This window comes from Pavona decussata, unplaced genomic scaffold (assembly GCF_977016875.1).
Source record: "Pavona decussata unplaced genomic scaffold, jaPavDecu1.1 SCAFFOLD_102, whole genome shotgun sequence".
Classification (NCBI taxonomy): Eukaryota; Metazoa; Cnidaria; class Anthozoa; order Scleractinia; family Agariciidae; genus Pavona; species Pavona decussata.
The window spans coordinates 2,158,125-2,172,626 of record NW_028145517.1 but is presented as its reverse complement, the minus strand read 5'-3'; the positions used below and the strand labels follow the sequence as shown (position 1 = coordinate 2,172,626).

The 14,502-nt window shown below is 39.2% G+C and overlaps 2 protein-coding genes across 3 annotated transcripts in view; one reads left to right on the top strand and one right to left on the bottom strand.

Moving 5' to 3' along the window:
- Window positions 1-2,052: 2,052 nt before the first annotated feature.
- The window catches only part of LOC146471580 (uncharacterized), a 51,383-nt gene continuing 38,933 nt past the window's right edge, over window positions 2,053-14,502 (bottom strand). The window contains exons 5-8 of the mRNA XM_085120158.1: window positions 5,368-5,431; window positions 4,760-4,866; window positions 3,758-3,827; window positions 2,053-2,103 (exon numbers count right to left, since the gene is read on the bottom strand). Coding sequence (XP_084976284.1) covers window positions 2,078-2,103; window positions 3,758-3,827; window positions 4,760-4,866; window positions 5,368-5,431 — 267 coding nt within the window. The 3' untranslated portion in view covers window positions 2,053-2,077. The remainder of the gene's footprint in view (window positions 2,104-3,757; window positions 3,828-4,759; window positions 4,867-5,367; window positions 5,432-14,502) is intronic.
- Window positions 7,926-14,373, top strand: LOC146471583 (beta-alanine-activating enzyme-like). 2 transcript variants are annotated; one of them, XM_085120096.1, is made up of 5 exons: window positions 7,926-8,660; window positions 9,473-9,665; window positions 10,342-10,741; window positions 11,326-12,864; window positions 13,441-14,373. In XM_085120096.1, the coding sequence occupies exons 1-5, from the start codon at window positions 8,077-8,079 to the stop codon at window positions 14,349-14,351; spliced, it is 3,627 nt and encodes a 1,208-aa protein (XP_084976222.1). In that variant the 5' UTR covers window positions 7,926-8,076; the 3' UTR covers window positions 14,352-14,373. The 2 variants fall into 2 exon arrangements, with proteins under 2 accessions (XP_084976222.1, XP_084976221.1); XM_085120095.1 differs by having other exon boundaries at window positions 11,326-12,882.

The following is a 14,502-nucleotide window of genomic DNA, read 5'->3' as shown; positions in this document are numbered from 1 at the left end:
TTTGTCCTTTTTATGGTCGGGCAGCCAATCCCTATGCCCCCGAATTTTAAATAATTTTCTGTTGCATTGTATTGGCTCCGGAGATCGGATGGCCACTTCATATGCCCCCGAGTTAAAATAATATTCTTTTTCATTGTATTGGCTCGGGAGATTGGATGGCCACTTCATATGCCCCCGAGTTAAAATAATATTCTTTTGCATTGTTTTTGCTCGGGAGATCGGATGGCCACTTCATATGCCCCCGAGTTAAAATAATATTCTTTTGCATTGTTTTTGCTCGGGAGATCGGATGGCCACTTCATATGCCCCCGAGTTAAAATAATATTCTTTTTCATTGTATTGGCTCGGGAGATTGGATGGCCACTTCATATGCCCCCGAGTTAAAATAATATTCTTTTGCATTGTTTTTGCTCCGGAGATCAGATGGCCACTTCATATGCCCCCGAGTTAAAATAATATTCTATTGCATTGTATTGGCTCAGGAGATCAGATGGCCACTTCATATGCCCCCGAGTTAAAATAATATTCTTTTGCATTGTTTTTGCTCGGGAGATCGGATGGCCACTTCATATGCCCCCGAGTTAAAATAATATTCTTTTGCATTGTTTTTGCTCGGGAGATCGGATGGCCACTTCATATGCCCCCGAGTTAAAATAATATTCTTTTGCATTGTTTTTGCTCGGGAGATCGGATGGCCACTTCATATGCCCCCGAGTTAAAATAATATTCTTTTGCATTGTTTTTGCTCGGGAGATCGGATGGCCACTTCATATGCCCCCGAGTTAAAATAATATTCTTTTGCATTGTTTTTGCTCCGGAGATCGGATGGCCACTTCATATGCCCCCGAGTTAAAATAATATTCTTTTTCATTGTATTGGCTCGGGAGATTGGATGGCCACTTCATATGCCCCCGAGTTAAAATAATATTCTTTTGCATTGTTTTTGCTCCGGAGATCAGATGGCCACTTCATATGCCCCCGAGTTAAAATAATATTCTTTTGCATTGTTTTTGCTCGGGAGATCGGATGGCCACTTCATATGCCCCCGAGTTAAAATAATATTCTTTTGCATTGTTTTTGCTCGGGAGATCGGATGGCCACTTCATATGCCCCCGAGTTAAAATAATATTCTTTTGCATTGTTTTTGCTCCGGAGATCGGATGGCCACTTCATATGCCCCCGAGTTAAAATAATATTCTTTTTCATTGTATTGGCTCGGGAGATCGGATGGCCACTTCATATGCCCCCGAGTTAAAATAATATTCTTTTGCATTGTTTTTGCTCGGGAGATCGGATGGCCACTTCATATGCCCCCGAGTTAAAATAATATTCTTTTGCATTGTATTGGCTCGGGAGATCGGATGGCCACTTCATATGCCCCCGAGTTAAAATAATATTCTTTTGCATTGTTTTTGCTCGGGAGATCGGATGGCCACTTCATATGCCCCTGAGTTAAAATAATATTCTTTTGCATTGTTTTTGCTCGGGAGATCGGATGGCCACTTCATATGCCCCCGAGTTAAAATAATATTCTTTTGCATTGTTTTTGCTCGGGAGATCAGATGGCCACTTCATATGCCCCCGAGTTAAAATAATATTCTTTTGCATTGTTTTTGCTCCGGAGATCAGATGGCCACTTCATATGCCCCCGAGTTAAAATAATATTCTATTGCATTGTATTGGCTCAGGAAATCAGATGGCCACTTCATATGCCCCCGAGTTAAAATAATATTCTTTTGCATTGTTTTTGCTCGGGAGATCGGATGGCCACTTCATATGCCCCCGAGTTAAAATAATATTCTTTTGCATTGTTTTTGCTCGGGAGATCGGATGGCCACTTCATATGCCCCCGAGTTAAAATAATATTCTTTTTCATTGTATTGGCTCGGGAGATTGGATGGCCACTTCATATGCCCCCGAGTTAAAATAATATTCTTTTGCATTGTTTTTGCTCCGGAGATCAGATGGCCACTTCATATGCCCCCGAGTTAAAATAATATTCTATTGCATTGTATTGGCTCTGGAGATCGGATGGCCACTCCATATGCCCCCTTATCTTGTATGGTTCTTCTTCTTCTTAAATCCTCCTTCGATTGCCAGCATCTATGGAAATTAAAGCAATGAATTATTAACAGAAATAGTTACATATAGATCAAGTACAATTGTGCAATTAAAGGGCTCACAGTCACTTAGTTTTTAGTCACATTTTACAGTCAGCTTCTCACCCATAACAATCTTGTTATTAATTTTTTTCACATTAAGTTACTTTGTTCTTAAATCTCTTGTCAGATGGAGTGTCAGTATCATGGGCAGTGATGTTTTATTCCCTGGATGTGCGCATTGACCCAAAAACTTAAAGGGAGAGCTTAGGTTTGGTGAATGGTTGAGATCCCTAGATATTAATTCAAAACGTATGCAGTCCGGAGGGGTAGGCTTAACTCTGGTGTATTTTTTGATAGAGTGCAAACCAAGTCAAGTTGTCAGACCCCCAAAAGGGCATTTCATTAGGTTAAACTGGATCGAAAAGAATCTGATAGCCCAAACGATAACCCCCAAAAAGTCAGGAGCGAATTATCTTCTGCCAATTCCATCCTTTACAACTTTACAAACTTTAAGGTGTCTCACATGATATAATTATATTTCACGTTTTAATTTTGTTAGGCTGATCACCAGCTAATTTTTTTTGTCTTTATTTTGATTTCAATGAAGAGTTACAGAGATGACTACAAACATACATACAAGCTTAAAGACAATACAATACAATACTAATAGCTTTAAAAAATATATAAAAAAATGTTTGATTACAATTTACAATACGCAAAGTGCAGCTTATGTTTAATAGGCAAAATGGTCTACTGTAGGTCTTAGTTCTATGGTATTTAAAGATTGATTTGTAATTTTGATTTGTGTTTTTTTGAGTCATTAGTTTGCTTCTCAGAACAGCAAGGAAGGTATCAAAGAAATAAGCGTCTTACTCTCTCGAGGCAGAGTAAATGTAATATTTCCAGGCCAAGTTGTAACGTGATAACTATTATTAGTGAAGCCAAATTAGATAATATTTTCTTTGTTGAGCTGGATAGAATCATCATTTGTATTCCACCAATTTGTAAGTTTTGTTCAAAAGCTTTTGACAAATGGACAAGATAATTATTCCAAGTGAGTTAGTGTTTGTTTTTGTTTACAAAGATGGCATTTAATTTAACTCTAAATAAGGTTGGGTTTAGTAATGGCAGAATATGGGATCACCAGCTAAGTTGCAACTTCCATAAAATGACCTGATTAGCTTGTAGGGGTAGGTAAACTGCTCACAAATTGATTCAGTTATTCAGTTGACTCTGAGTTTACTGGGACCTATTTGCACATGTAAAACCAGACTGACAACTTCTTAGCGTGTTTGATCGGGGTCTACACCTACTATACTGTTGTACTGGCTTGATCTCCAAAAGTAGGATGTACTGGCATACAGCCAGGTGGCCACATGGATGATTTTTTGGTTACTTGTTTTGGGTCATATACAAAAAATTTCACAATAATTTTAGACATTTTAAAAATCATTTTATGTTTATAAGAACTTGTTGCAGTCTAATGAAACATAAAGCAATCATATCAATTGGAGAACATGATCAATTTAACCAGATATTTTCTCCAAAGACAAACACCTACATAAGATACAAAATGAAGGTAAACTTTAGATACATAACAATATTAATAGTTCATTAGTTTTGACCTAAAGGATGGTCTATTTTTAGTAGCTTACCAGAGTGATCATGATGGTCCTCTGGGACTAACCCATCTTGCCCACTGCCAGCGCTTGAACGGCCAGTTTGCTAATAATGTACAAAAAAACCAGCATATAATCATTGGTGGTCTTTTTAGAGATTAGTCTCATCCAGCAACTTCTAGAAAATGATTAAGTGTAGGGTAATTAAATTATCTAACGATTAAGCTAGATATTATCTATGTAACATAATTATTATAATAAAACAAATGCAACAATGGCTGGATGGTTTAATTCCCCGGCTATACACATTACGGAATTTCTTATGAGATATCTTCACCTCAGTCAACAATCTGTCAAAAAGTGCCATATAATGTATGGGTGGGGATAAGATTTTCAAAAATGTGTAAGTGACCAAATAAAATTCAAAGAATCCAGTCCTTAATGGACTTTCTTCACCTCAGGCAACAATCAGTCGATCATCAAGTTTCCTTTGGTGACCAGCAGTTTGAAAATTTGAAAAAATCTGTGGCTAATAACAGCTTGGACACAAAATAATTAATATTGTCAAGATGATAGCAGTGTCACTACATGTAAGTTTGGGGTTCACCAAAACAAGTTTGCAATGCATTGCAATGATACTATTATTTTGTTGGTTTTTTTTATATATACAGTCAACTCCCAATAACTCGAACCTTCAAGGGAAATTTAAAAAGGTTCGAGTTATCGAGGGTAAACTTATATAGAAAATGACCTGAAAGCAAAGGAAAATTGGTTCGAGTTAGCGGGAGGTTCAAGTTAGCGAGGGTTCGAGTTATTGGGATGAACAATTTTTATATAAAATTTATTGGTTCTTTACTATATTCTTTCCCAACATTATTATTCATCCTAATAATTTTATTAGCATTATGTGTCAGTCAATAGCTTGATGATTTACCAGATTTTAAGGTCCTTTAATGCATGAGGTTTAATTTGTGTATTCAATTAGTGGACCATAGGCCTACTCGATATTTATGAAATTTTGAATTCTAAAAAGTATACCTGATCCAGAGTAGCATCATCATGTTCAATTGCCCTCCGGCCAAAAGATGCTTGAGAAACAGCCACGTTGTTCAGATCAGAGTGTCCCATTGTTTCAAATGGCCAACCTTTGAAAATAGCAAAAAATATATATATAAAGAAATATAAAATGAAACACTTTAATTCACTAAAATTTAAATTTTTCTAAATTTTTTCTAAATTTTAGTGAATTATGACGCACTTAATTAAAAAAAGTCCTTCATTATCAGGAAGTTCAAAATACACCAAATGTCTGTTAATGTTTTAAAACATGGAACTATAATAATAATAAGCATTAAAAGACCAGAGTCAATATCACATTAATGTTTTCACCTACATGCACCAGATGGAAGTCTAGATTCAGTGTGACTCACTTGGCTGACACATTACAGATCTTTAAATGCTTAGATCGGGAGATGATCATGACATAATCATTGGATCCAGGCCCTTGAGGGGCTCACATTCAACATAAAAATACATGTAGTCTTGCACACCACATGCGAAAACGATAAGGCAAAAGTTTTGATAGGTGACAATATCAATAGGTCACTAGTTAAGACTTAAGGGTGATCATTTGTACTGTAGCTCACCGTCCTGATAGTCCTGAGGGTCACCTTGCCCACGGCCAACAGCACCAGAGCTTTCACTGGTTTGCTAATTAATTGCAAAAGATGGCATTAATAAGTTATACCCACCACGTTTATTTGGAGCCATGTTCACCGTCGTGTGTATGAGGGAACAGGAGGACACCACCACCCTCTCCACTAATGTTGGAAATATCACTATCAACTTTTATTTTGGGAGGTTATTAGGCTTTCAAGTAGAATATGACACTCCAGAAGTTGTGTATCTTTTAATCCAATTAAAAGTAACACTTGGTTCAGTTAATCACCATTTGTGGGCTTCTGAAGAGCATCAGATCCATATAAAATTCCCCTCAAACATCCAAATTGAGCACAGCCATTTTGAATGGCACTTAGTGGCCTGTCCATTTTTTAATGATGCTGTTCTGTCCAAAAAAACTGGTACAGTACCTCAAATGGGGATGTAAAATTTCATCGTTTGCATCCAAAAAAACAAGGGCTTAACAAAGAATTGCATGGCTTTACCAGCTACACCACAAAAAGATATTTGGGCTACTAAAAAAACCTCAAAATGTGCACAGGACTGTGTGTCACTCCTTTGATTACCGGTATGTCATGCAAATTTGAGCTGATTGATAGAACGTCTCAAAGAAGGTCTCTAAAAGAAGATATACCATACATTATTCCACATGCAGAATATTCCCTTGGATGGAAGAAAGGACTAACATATAAAGAACGCACTCCTATTGTATAGACTGGAATCGTGATTGTATGGGACAATGTTGATTGAATGGATGGATTTTGGGACACGTACTTGGCATCCCCACAAGTTTTGTAGGAGTAGATGACATCATCACCAACTTCGCAATGGAGACTCAGAGAGCCTGATGACATCAAACACACTCCCTAATCTAATTGATTGTTACTAGTATTAGCATGTAGCCCCATGGCCAATCACAGCTGCAGAAATTTGACTGGGTCTCACTACAAATCCATAACTTTTGTTTTTTCATTCCTTATTTCTAAAATTACGTACCTGTTCTGTGGCATCATCACTGATTGATGGCATCGAGGCAAACCACGACTCAGAAATAGCCACCAGGTTATGCAGTGCTGAGTCAGGTAACACAATAAGGGGACAGCTGCGATCTATCACAACTTCTCCGGGTGGAAATCCAAATTCATGTCGCCAAGGATGGTAGCAGGAGCGCAGCTGCAAAACTTTTAAAATAGACAAAAAATTGATTAGTGACATAGTTTTCCCGCGTGAATTTGTTGGCACTTTCACGTGAAGCTGCACAGACATCATCAAAGGAGACAATGACAGGCCTGTGCAGACTCCCCTTGGGTTTTCCAGTTGCGATGCATTTAAGTCTTTTTTCAAACTTTCGCTCTTAAACAAGCATATCTAAATCAGCGTTTTGTAATCTGAACCACTGTAATTATTGTAAAGCAGTTTTGTGTTGTTACAATAAACTACAAAGTTGTTGGAAAAAAAAATAAATGAGCTAACTACCTGTTTTATATAATATAATCGGAGGCTTTGTGTACATATTTTACAGCAACAACTGACTTTGTATTAAACCCCAGTTCTTCATTAATGCTTGTTTCAATTTATTGATGAGTGGAAAGTAGTAACAGATGGCAATATTTTCTTGTGAGTTTTTTGTTTTGTTGGAGTGCCGAGTTTCTAGTGGCAAAGGTGACTCCTGTTAGTGATATCTCTATAAAATTGTTTGGATAGCTACATGATTTCAGCTTGACAACTAAGTTGACAGCGCTAACTCCAATAGTCAAATGATTTAGTTGATTCTTCATGAGGCTTACCAGCAGGGACACAACAACAACGATATGCCCCATCACTGATGTGATCGTACACAAGTGGGAGAGCGGAGGACTGAAACAATAGAAGATGTTTGCATAAAAATAGAATATATTTCCCAAAGGAAAATCATTGTATTGTTTTGGTCCTCCAACATGGCCGTCGTGCACACACCCTATATTCCGACTCAAAGGTACGTAGCCGTTAAGTTATGGGGTTATGGGCTACCTCAAGGTCAGTAATAATATGATACATACAGACAAACTATTTGGCTTCATGAAACGCTCGTATGTATAGACCAAAGACCAAAGTAATAACGAATTTATACGCCGTTATAATTATCTAAACGCCGGCGTTCGAGCGTGTAAAAAAACATAATTTTCGACAGTTCTGTTGTCTACATTCACTCAAAAACATTTCAGAAAGGTTCTAAAAACTCTCACCTGTCTCCCTATATCCCCTATAGCAAGGGGAATGATTTAGAAACGAGTTTTCGTCGTACTCTATCTCACACCAAACACAAGTAACCCGACACTCCATTATCATTCTAAGTTATGTAAAAGATTTTCTATTTCCCGCTAAAATATACAATTCACGAAGCGTCCAATGATCGCGTCCAATCTCGCAAGTCTCTCGTACCCAGAGTCCTCTGGCCGAGGACTCTCGAGGACTCTGGGTACGAAATTGCGAAGCGTCAGGCTCTTTAGTCAGCGGTTGGTCTCCTGGACGCGTCCAGAGAATTTCCAGCTTCGATTCTCTTTGTCTTTTAGCAAGTTAAGCCTTAAATCAAGGTAAAACATTTGAAATGATGCCCTATGGTGGTGCAAGTATTTGGAAGGCTTAAAGTAAAGAGAAGTCAACACATGTCGTGATCTTTTAATCAGAACCATACCATGGAAAGACTCGACTCCATGTTTGAGAAATTTCCTGGTAATATCGCTGTTACGTTCAATTCCGGGACAAGCAAACAACACGTAACATATCAGGAACTTGATGTTCAAGCTTCCAAAGTGGAGGAGTTTTTACGATCCTTGTGCGAAAAGCGGGAAATTATAGCAGTTTATTCTCAACAATCTGTTGGTTTGGTGGCCTGCATCCTTGGAGTACTGAGACATCAAAGCTGTTTTGCGCCAGTAGATCAGGATTGGCCACCAGAAGCTATCTGCTTGTTCTTGTCAAGGCTCAATGTAAGTCTGGTGCTTGTAGATAAAGAATTCATGGAGCCTTTTCAGAAGTATGTGTCGCAGTGGAAAAACAGTCTGCCAAGTCATGACTGCAAGATAGAGCTTATCAGGAGTGAGGTGCTTGATGCTAATGGGTTTTTACTTGTAAGAAAACTACCAAGCATTGATCCAGAAGTGGTGAAGAACAATTCACTGGGTCTTGCCTACGTCATGCAAAGTTCGGGTACCACAGGTGATCCCAAAGCTGTTAAAGTACCACACAGCTGTATAATACCGAACATTGCTGATTTAGGGTAAGTAATCTTAGCTACACTACATGGTTATGAACCTATCATCAGCCATCCCCTGAGGGGAGACTCTGGGCAAGGAAGGTTTCTTTGAAGAGTTCCTTCTCGAAAGTGTTAATTTCCCCTCTTGGATTGGGGGAGCACAGAACAATCAAAGGGTTATGCCCCTCCTTATACGGTGCTGTTAACCAATTTCAAAATTTCAGACTATTGCGATAAAGGTTTATAAAGTAACTATGATAGTGTGTATTCATCACAGTGATGTCTCAAGAAGAGGTTGGTCTGCTTTTTATCGTATATGACAGCCTAAAACTATCTCCTAATTGTACCCTCCAAGAAAGAGATCAAATGGCTGTAATTCTAAGATTACTCCATGCTGCTGGAAAACTAGGAAATATAATTATAACCTTTTACCTGATGGACTAGTGCACCTATGGGAGCCTCAACTCTGTTTCCACCGTATCTTAGTTATCTTAAACAAGGCTGTTGCCTGAGAAAAATTTCAAGGAGCCCACAAGGCCAAATGCCTAGAAGTTAGGAGCGGAACATGTGAAGTGTTAGGTGCTGCTGCAAAAAAAGTAGGCACCCAGAGTATTTTCTAGGGCACAACAGGCTACCGGGCTCCTGTTAGGTAGCAGCCTTGTTAGAATACCTCATTTCACCTCACCTCTATTCCCTTCATCTCACCTTAGCCCCCCCCCCCCCCCTACCCCTTCCCCATCCCCTTTCCTTATCTTCCCTTACCTGCTTCTATCCTGCACTCTCTGGAAACCCTTTCGGTTTCATCTAAAAACCATGTTTATATTATTACTTAACAGGAACATATTTCAAGTGGTGCCAGATGATGTGGTCTTTCTAGCCTCACCCTACACCTTTGATCCTTTTATAGTGCAGATGTTTTTGGCATTTGCCGCAGGAGCCAGACTTGTCATGGTGCCTGATGCTGTTAAAGTGGTTCCTTCTAAGTTATGTGAGATTCTTTTTGATGAGGAAAAAGTCACTATCTTTCAGGTGGATAACATGTACACGTACTGTATAACATTTTGCAAAATAAATGTAAATCTCACATGTAGCATGACAACTCACTTTGGATAGGAGCCTAGCAGCTCCTCAGTTTTATAGTAGTGCTTGACACTTTGTTCATTCCAATGACTTCCTATCAGTGGCAGAGCTATTAAAGGGAAGGGCACCTTTTTTCAGAGAAAATAAGGTCCTGAGAGCAGTTATTTTTCAACTCTAGATTAAAATAATGTTGTCACTCTAGGCCTGGATGCCCTCTACCTGTCCTGGATCTGAAGACTTTTTTCAAAACTGGCTTAGGAGAATGGAGAAAACAATAATTAAGCAGTGCCATACCAGCATCTTATTCAATAAATTTCACTTTATTTGTCATGCTGTTCTATTTGAACCACACCTTAAAGTTTGAACCATCTTGGATTGTTGGACACTATAACAAACAACACCACAGGAATTAAAGCACTGTTCACACTTACCTTCCGTTTGAGTGATCACACCTCTGATACCATTCCACTGGAAAGTTCAGTTTAGTAGCTTTCATTTTTATGGGACACTAGAAGATTTCAGATTGAAATTCTAAAAGAGCCCTGAAAGAGAAACTGCTCAGTTAATCTACCCCCATGGTACTCAAGTTATTAATTAAAACAACGTTGCATTTTTCCTCAAACAGCCAACTCCATCTCTGATGCACTACATTGGACAGGACTTGATCCAATCAAAGGTTCTTAGTAGACATACCTCACTCAGAGTACTTGCCTTTGGAGGAGAATCCTGCCCTACTCTCTCCACCCTGAGAAAATGGAGATCTCCAGGGAACAATACAATGATTTACAATCTGTATGGTATCACTGAGGTGTCATGTTGGGCTTCATGTCATCTCATTCCTAATGAACAGTTGATAGAAGAGAGAACTGTGGCATGCGATGGTAAATCAGTGACTGATGATCTGGAGAATGTCACTGTTGATACTGTTAATACTGTACCTCTTGGTGTTCCACTGTTGGGTACTGATATTGAGATCAGAGATGAACAAGAAGTAGTTGAAGAAGGCATGGGGCAAATCTACATAGGTTAGTGTACACTAGAGTCACAGAATATCATTCATAGTCTTGGAGTTTTGTTACTGTCACGGACTATTGATTTTGGATGCTAAAAAACTGTACATAAATTTGTTCATAAATTTCATCATAAACAAATTAAAACCATCTTCCAGCTTGCAACAAGTGTTCTACTTTTTCATTCGTTCGTTCCTTCGTTCCTTCATTCCTTCTTTCCTTCCTTCCATTTGGCTAACTCAGCTTGTGGCACTGTCTTAAGATGTTGTGTGTGGTACACATCAAGCAAAACGAAAAAAAATTAAACTTTTTTTAATTCTTTGGGAGGGGAGAGGATAGAAATCTGTGAAAATAGGGTGAAGAAACTAAGAAAGAAGGGATCAAGAATTGGGGAAAAAAAATGAGCAAAAGCGGATGAGAAAAGAGAAGGGCAGAGGAGGTTATAACTGAGAGAAAAGGGTGTAAACAAGAAGTGACTGGGAGAGAAAAACAGGATATCAAGGAAATGACAAGAAGTAGAAAAACATTGAACAAAGTATTTATTTTTGTACATCTAGGAGATTTTAACATCAGCATTCTCCTGTCCTTGTTTTTTATAGGTGGATCAGATCGTGTATGCCTCTTAGGTGATGAAACCGCTCTTACCACAGGAACAATGCGTGCAACAGGAGACTGGGCATATGTAAAAGATCACTGCATTTGGTTCTGTGGGCGAAAAGATCGACAGATCAAACGCATGGGCAAGAGAATAAACTTAGACTGGATTGAGCGGGAGATTTCTGAAAAACTCTTAAATGAAACATGTTCTCTGATCATAGACAAGTCAGATTATTCAAGTTACTCCAGACTTCACTTATTCGTGGTTGAGAAGTCTTTGGTACAAAATGGCAACAGGCCGACGTCACTAAGCAGTGGCCTTATCAATTTGTTACCAGTTCATGCATTACCTGATTTTGTTCATGTTGTTTCTCATCTGCCAATGACAGCCCATGGAAAGGTTGACAGGAAGGCATTATTAAGTGGCGTCCAGGACATGCCAGACCCTGAGGATGTCAAATCTGTGAGGAAGTTTCTTAAACATGCTTGGAAGGAGAGCTTGGAAGTGATTAGAGTAAGGAAACCACAGGAATTAAAAGTCTCTAGCAAGATGGAGTTTCTCAATGAACACAAAGATCTGGGAAATTTTGATGAAGATGATGTAGGAGACAATGATATGTTCATTGCCAGTGGTGGATCTTCTCTTAGTGCCGTCAAGTTGGCGGATTCAATTGAAGCATGGATATCTACTAGACAACAAAAGAGTCCTGTGAAGCTTCCTGAATTATTAGATGTTATTCTAAGCAAATCTTTTGGTGCTCTTTGTTGCTATGTTGAAAGTAAACTTGAACAAACTCATAGTCATGATGATGATGATTTTATGAGGACACCTCTGGGGTACATAAATGCACACAGTAGTGGTGATTTGAGGACAACCACAGCGAGTAAAACTGACAGAGATGAAGACATGTATTCTGAGAATGGCCCCACAAGGCCAGCTGGTGAACCTTCACTTAAGAGAAAATCATCTTTGGGTGATGCAAGTGTTCTGATGGATGACAAGGATGCCAGGCAGAAAAGAGTCATTTTGAAAAATCCCACCTCATCGGAAGACAGTGACTTATGCAAAGATGAAGATGATTGTGCATCAGAGTTGAAAACTTGTTTCTGTTCTGTGCGCAGAGGAAACCAGTGGACAAGTTGCAAGTTTTGTATGAATTCAAAACCAAGTGCAGCTGGTTGCACAACAAGGCAAACACAATCATTCAAAACATTTAACTGCAAACAAACTTTTGCACGATCCTCTTCTGTACCCAGTGAAACGGTGGCAGTGAAGTGTCATTCCCAGTCCATCTCCTCTTCCTTAGAAACAAAAGCTCCTGGGACCAAAGTTGCTATCACATGTCAGTGGCAGACTTGCTTGTACAAATGCATTGATGCCTCCCCGCTGGTGGTGTACTCACCTGGGAGGTGTGAGGGTGAAGCTTTCATTGGTTCCCATGGTCATGTGTTCATGTGTATCAGACTTAGTGATGGTGAAGTCCTGTGGGAGAGGAGGGTGGGGGACAGAATAGAATCATCCGCAGCTCTATCACTATGTGGTAAATATGTTGTAATAGGTAAGGAACATGTATAATTTGTGTTTGGGTAAATGCTCAGATCTTGTTTTTCAAAAGGAATCAATGAAGCACTGCAGCAGGTCCTCTTTAGTTTTCGTTGCTTGACTGTTTTTGGGCTTTATCTTAATAAATGAATGGGCATAGAACACCCTTTCTTAATGATAGCCAATGTGTTTATGCCAAACTTTAAAGCCTGGTTCACACTAGTGACATTATGACATATAAGTCACACAAATACAAACAGAAATTTATGTCAATGTTTTAGGTCACAAGTTTAAACAACAATAACATAATGATGTAGCAGACACGTCTAAATGACGTAAGGAAAAAAACTGATGTTTTCTTTATGTTGTTATGTCATTATGTCACCAGTGTGCACCAGGCTTAACTTTTTGCAGCAACACAGAATTTAAGACCAAAGGTCCACTTGACTTTTTCTGTTTTTTTGTCAAGCCCTTTAGTTTTGGTTTGTTTCTTCTATTGTATTCCATATAGTAGGAGTGTACTGTGTATCATACAGCTCTTACTTACCCAAGTTGTTTCTATTTTGTTTTGTAGGTTGTTATGATGGCAAGGTGTATGTATTCAACCGCTCCACAGGAGAAACACACTGGACATTCCAAACTGGTGCAGCAGTGAAAAGCTCTCCTTGCATAGACCAACAGACAGGGGTGGCCTGGATTGGGTCACATGATCACCACTTGTATGGCCTGGACATCACGAATAAGCAATGCCTCTGTGCTATAGACTGTGGCGGTGGATCTTGCTTCAGTTCTGCATGCATAAGCGACGAGCCACATTTAGTGTTTATTACAACACTGTCTGGAGTTGTTCTTGCTGTTGACGCTACTGAGCACACAGTCCTTTGGAGTCAACAGTGTCCTAAACCAGTGTTTGCGTCACCAGTGTTAATACCAACAGGCATTGTTTGTCCATGTGTCAATGGGTTTCTTTACTGCTTTGATTTTCAAGGAAAGGAACTTTGGCAGTTTCAAACTGATGCTCCAGTTTTTTGTTCACCTTGCTACATAGGTTTAGAACATGACTCACACCTGGCTGGTTATGTTGTGTTTGGCTCTCACGATAAATCAGTGTACTGTTTATCCCTATGTGGTGAGCTGCAGTGGTGTTTTACCGCTGACGCACAAGTTTATTCAAGCCCCTTTGTAGCTGAATTGAATGTCGATCATTTGACAAGCTGTCACACAACACGTCAAGGAACCTGTTTCCACACCGCATGTCACACAACAACTTGTAAGAAGTGTGACTTGAGTGAGGCTCACATGGCAGTGTTTGTCTTCTCAACTGTTGGAACCCTTTATATTCTAGAATTATATTCTGGTGTTCTGTTGGGGTCGTATTCATTACCTGGGGAAGTGTTTTCTTCTCCTGTTGTAGTTGATAAGCAAATCCTTGTTGGATGCAGGAATGACTACCTTTACTCACTTGAAATGTCAAAAACAAAATAAAATGGTACCCTATGAGAGGAAATATCCTTAACTTTCAACCGCTGCACTCCAAAATAAGTAGTCCGAAATGTCAGCCATCTCCTTCCCCTAACTCACAGGGGGCTGGGAGAGAGAGACTCCCACACCCCCTGTGGGTTAGGGGAAGGAGACA